This window comes from Gossypium hirsutum, chromosome D08, assembly GCF_007990345.1.
Source record: "Gossypium hirsutum isolate 1008001.06 chromosome D08, Gossypium_hirsutum_v2.1, whole genome shotgun sequence".
Taxonomy (NCBI): Eukaryota; Viridiplantae; Streptophyta; class Magnoliopsida; order Malvales; family Malvaceae; genus Gossypium; species Gossypium hirsutum.
The window spans coordinates 16221623-16227349 of NC_053444.1; the positions used below are offsets into that span (position 1 = coordinate 16221623).

The 5727-nt window shown below is 38.0% G+C and overlaps 1 protein-coding gene across 1 annotated transcript; it reads right to left on the reverse strand.

The window, feature by feature from the left end:
* Positions 1-3479: 3479 nt before the first annotated feature.
* LOC107895880 (uncharacterized) lies at positions 3480-4911 on the reverse strand. Its single transcript, XM_016821094.1, has 2 exons — positions 4278-4911; positions 3480-4192 (listed from the first exon to the last, which is right to left on the reverse strand). Exons 1-2 carry the CDS (start codon positions 4909-4911, stop codon positions 3480-3482), a joined length of 1347 nt encoding a protein of 448 aa, XP_016676583.1.
* Positions 4912-5727: the final 816 nt, after the last annotated feature.

Here is a 5727-nt window from a genome sequence, read left to right on the forward strand (position 1 = left end):
TGGTGGAACTAATTTTCTTAAGCTAGGTAATCGTCCGGAAGTCATTAATTCTCTTATTTCTCTTCTTTTTTTCTTTTTTCTTTAGTAGGTAACTAATTCAATCAGCCTTTTATCGTTTCCATATCACTTGATTCGGCCGATCCACCTCATTGTGATCACATAACGCTTCGTTCATTTAATTCAATAGGAAGGCTGCAACTTGTTGATTCTTTCTCACGAAAATCAGCCCTTAATTTCCAGCTAAAAACCACCCCAAATTGGCCAACATATGTCAAAATTAAGATGATCTCCCAAACTGACTTAACTAGCCTAAGAAGGTGAGTTGATTTCAGTCCTGGAGGTACATAAAAATTGGGAAATTAAGGCTTCAAATTGGCTAACTAATTAGAATAATGTCAAGGTCGTCTTTTATAAGTAATCGTGGCTTAATTCCTAATGCCTCTTAAACCATATTAATGTAAATCAAATGTATTAGTAGACTTAATAAGATCTAAAGCAAGTTCTAGAGTAATTGACAGTCGATAACAATAATCACACATGAATGAATAATAATCTCTCAAGTTGGCATGGATGTCCCAACTTACTCTCTAGGCTCAAACTCGTCACAAGAACCACATGATTGATCAATTAAACAGACTAACTTTCGATCCAACTCCGATTTAAGAGCATAACTTAGAACATGGAATTTGTCTTTTTTCCTTCGAACCAAAATCATTCAATTTGAAAACACAATTTAACCCAACCAGTCTACACGCAACAATCAAAAATCAACTTGAATTCGGAAAGTACAATTTATTCAAAATTTTATTCATGAAATTTGCTAAAAAAAACATCAAATATGTTAGAAAATCAATGAAATGATTCTCCCCTATACTTAATGTTTGCATTGCCCCTAATGCAAAAGAAAATTAAATTTTAAAATTTACTTAATGGAAAGAAACAATAATAATGGAAAAGATAAAAGAAAACTTCCCTGAATATTTGGGTTGCCTCCCACAAGCGCCTTTGTTTTTAAGTCGTTGGCTCGACATTGCAATTCCTCATGGATCCTCAAGATTGATCTCCTCCATCCAAGCTGCTTGCTCCCCTTCATAAAAATGTTTCAACCTGTGACCATTTACTTTGAAAATTTTATTAGTATCGAGGCTCTTAATTTCGACTGCCCCATGATGGTGCACCTCGATTATTATAAACGGTCCAAGCCATCTTGATTTCAACTTACCGGGAAACACTTTAAGCTTAGAATTAAATAATAATACCTTTTCCCCTACCTTGAATTCTTTGCGAATCAGCTTCGAGTCACGAAATGCCTTCGACTTACCTTTGTAGATGACTGAATTGTCATATGCCTCCAAGCGCAGCTCCTCCAACTCCTGTAGCTTCAATTTGCGTTCTTCACCTGCCAAACTATAATCCAAATTGCATTGCTTAACAGCCCAGAATGACCTATGCTCAAGCTCCACGGGAAGATGACATGCCTTCCCAAAAACAACCCTGTAAGGTGACATCCCAATTGGCGTTTTGTAAGCCATTCGAACAGCCCACAACGCTTCATCTAACCTCTGGCTCCAATCTTTCCTATTGGGTTTACCAATTTTCTCCAAAATTCCCTAATTTCCTTGTTACTACTCTCGGCTTGCCCATTTGTTTGAGGGTGATAAGCCGTCGATACTTTGTGAGTGACACCAAATTGTGCAAACAAAGCTTTCAAGGTTCTATTACAGAAATGTGTTCCCTTGTCACTGATTATAGCCCTTGGTACTCCGTATCTATTTAAGATGTTAGTCTTAAGACACTTCACCACATTTTTAGCATCATTGGCCCTAGTTGGAAATGCTTCTACCCATTTCGACAAGTAATCAACACACACAAAAATGTATAGATAGCCGAAAGAAGAAGAAAAAGGCCCCATAAAATCAATACCCCATACATCAAAGATATCACAAACATAAAAATTATGTAATGGCATTTGATTTCTGCTACTTAAATTACCGATTTTCTGACATGAGGCACAATTTTTGCAAAATGCGTATGAGTCCTTGTGAATAGTCGGCCAAAATAACCCACACTCAAGTATTTTATGAGTTATTCTCTTAGGTCCGAAATGTCCCCCACCTTCTCGAGAATGACAAAAATTAAGCACCGATTCTATTTCACTATCATTGACACAACGCCTAATTATTTGGTCACTACAAAATCGCCAAAGGTATGGTTCTTCCCATAAGTAAAATCGGGCTTGACTTCTAATTTTTTCTCTCAAATGTCTAGGTGCATTCGTAGGAAACTGTTTAGTCACTAAGTAGTTCACTATGTCGGCATACCATGGAAAATTACTAGACACACTGTAAAGTCTCTCATCAGGAAATAAATCGCTCGGTTCACTCCTCTTGTCTCCAGTCTCTATCCTACTCAAATGGTCAGCCACAAGGTTTTCTCTAGCCTTCTTATCTTTAATCTCTAAGTCGAATTCTTGCAAAAGCAAAATCCATCTTATTAATCTGGGCTTAGCTTCTTTTTTATGCAACAAATATTTAAGAGCGCTATGATCAGAGAAGACAACGACTTTGACTCCTAACAAGTACGCTCTGAATTTCTCTAAGGCAAAGACTATGACATAGAGTTCTTTCTCAGTCATGGTGTAATTGCACTGAGCTGGGTTTAATAGCTCGCTAGCATACCTAATAATATAAGACTCCCTACCATTTCTCTGTCCTAATGCCGCACCAACAGCCCTATCACTAGCATCACATAGAATCTCGAAGGGTAATCCATAATTCGGTCCTTGAATGATAGGGGTCGTGATCAATTTCAATTTCAATTCATCAAAAGATTTTTTACAACTCTCATTAAATTCAAATGCGACATCCTTACCTAGCAATGCACACAAAGATGACGATATTTGCGAAAAATTCTTGATGAACCGACGGTAAAAACCTATATGTCTCAAGAAGGATCGAATTCCTTTCATAGTACTTGGATAAGGTAGATTTTTAATTACCTCAACTTTGGCTTGGTCGACTTCTAAACCTTTAGCTGAGACGACATGCCCCAACACTACACCCTTCTCAACCATGAGATGACATTTCTCAAAATTCAATATCAGATTAGTCTCAATGCAACGCCTAAGAACTAACACAAGATGATGCAAACATTGATCAAATGAATCACCATAAACAGTAAAGTCATCCATGAACACCTCCATTAAATGTGAAATAAAATCTGAAAAAATGCTAGTTATACCTTTTGAAAAGTGGCTGGTGCGTTGCACAATCAGAAAGGTATTCTCTTAAAGGCGTAAGTTCCAAACGGGAAAGTAAAAATGGTCTTCTCTTGATCCTCAAGCGCGACGGGTACCTGTAAATAACCTAAATAGCCACCTAAAAAACAAAAATGTGTGCGACCAGCTAACCTTTCTAACATTTGGTCCATGACTGGGAGGGGGTAGTGGTTTTGTTCAATTTCCTATAGTCTATGCAAACTCATTTTGAATCGGCTATAGGATAAATAACATCAGCTTCTAACCATTTTAAAATTTTAGTCTTAGCCACCTCTATCATCAGTGGATTCAATCGGCGTTGGGGGTCTCTTTTAAGGACTGAATCTGGCTCTGAGGCTATCTTATGAGTGCATAAAGTCGTACTAAGCCCCCTAATATTGGCTAGTGTCCAACCGAAGGCTTCTCTATGCTCTTTAATAACTCTAAGTAGTTTGGATTCTTGGATTTCGGTTAAAGCATTTGACACTATTAATGGCAAGGTTTGATTTTCACCTAAAAAGATGTACTTTAAATTTTCAGGCAGCTCTTTTAACTTTAATTTAGGTGGCGAAATCAATGAAGGAACTTGCTTACCAGTCACCGTAAGGCTGAGGAGAATCGGCTTGAATCGTGTGAATGTGGGCGAGTCTAATGCACAAACTAAGTCAATTAAAGAATCAGAAACAATAAATTCATGCTCATCAATATCGAAAATGCCTTTAGCTAGAACGCTTTTCAACTTGTCCTCATCCTCTAATTCATAAACATCTTGAACAAAATTATCAATTACATCAAGAGTAAACACGGAATTAACATCAGTGGGATATCTCATAGCATCAAATATATTAAATTTAATTATCTCACCATCAAATTCCATAGTTAAATTCCCTTTATGCACATCAATTTTTGTTCTAGCTGTCTTAAGAAAAGGTCTTCCTAAGAGTAAGGGAAAATCAATCGAATTATCATTAGGTCCCATGTCTAAAACATAAAAATCAGATGGAAAGACTAACTCATTTACTTGTACTAAGAACATCTTCTAAAATGCCATCAGGGTAGGCATTACTCCTATCTGCAAGTTGAATTATCAGTCCTGTGTCTTTTAATGCACCTAATTGAACCCTATCGTAGATACTCCTAGGCATGACATTTATAGAAGCTCCTAAATCAAGCACAGCTCTATCAAGTTTAAGGTCTCCTATCTTACAAGGTATCGAAAACATTCCCGGATCTTTACATTTAGTAGGAAGTTTCTTTTGAAATACCGTAGATACATTTTCGCCTAAGCTAATTTTCTCATTTCCAATTAATTTCCTTTTAGATGTGCATAATTCTTTCAAAAACTTAGCATATCTAGGCACTTGTTTAATTGCATCAATCAATGGAATATTAACTTGTACCTTACGAAATGTCTCAAGGATTTCGGCATTGACGTCGTCTGATTTTTCCTTCCTCAAGCGCTGTGGAAACGGAGATTTCGACTCGTAAGATCGCTGCTGGTCATTAACGTGTAAACTTCCTTCTATTTGAGGCTCAAAGGTTTGCGCCTCCCCCTCAAGATTTGCTGCATCGCGCGAAACAATGGACTGTGGTAGGTGCGTTTTTTCAGCCTTTCTTGGGTCGGCTTGTGATGATTGTGAATCAGCCTTTGGCATGGCTAAATTTTCCTCTGTTCTATTACCAAATCGAACCCTTTTTACCTCAGTCTCACTCTCCCCCTTGCTGTTTTGGACCTTTTTCAATATAGGTCTTAATTCCTTCCCACTACGCAAAGTTACGGCACTGACTGTGAGGGCAACTGGTTATTTACTTGTGCTTGCAAATTCCCAAGGTTAATGTCGGTTGATGAGACTCTAGTTTGTAGTTGCTTAACTGCTATTTCTAAAGCTTGGAATCTACCATCGGTCTCCTTCTTTTGGTCAGATATCATCTTCATCATTTGTTCAAGCATGGTATGGGTCTTGGTTTCAGCACTAAGGTTTTGATGGTTTGGTTGTGACATATTATATGGTCGGGAATTTTGCTGCTCAAATCCCAGAGGTGTGGCTCGGTTTTGATATCTGAGATTTGGGTGGTCTCTCCATCACTCATTGTAAGTAGCCGAGTATGGATCATACCTTCTCTGATTTGGAAAGACAGCGTTAGCTTCCCCTTCCTGTAATGTCGGACACATATCTGTGGTATGTCCTTCTAAACAACAAATGCCACATAGTGAAGCTTTCGCATTACCTCCAGTCATCAACTAACTTACCATAACTACTAAATTAGCTAATTAAGCCTCCATCATACTCGACAGGCCCTCATCCATTTGTTTACCCAAGTCAGACCTCCTGACACCGAATTGCTGTGTATTTTGCACCATATTAGCGATCAAATTTCGGGCTTGCTCCAGAGTTTTATCAACCAGTGCACCTCCACTCGCTGTATCAATCATTCCTCGATCTTGTGGCGTCAACCCCTCATAAAAATAT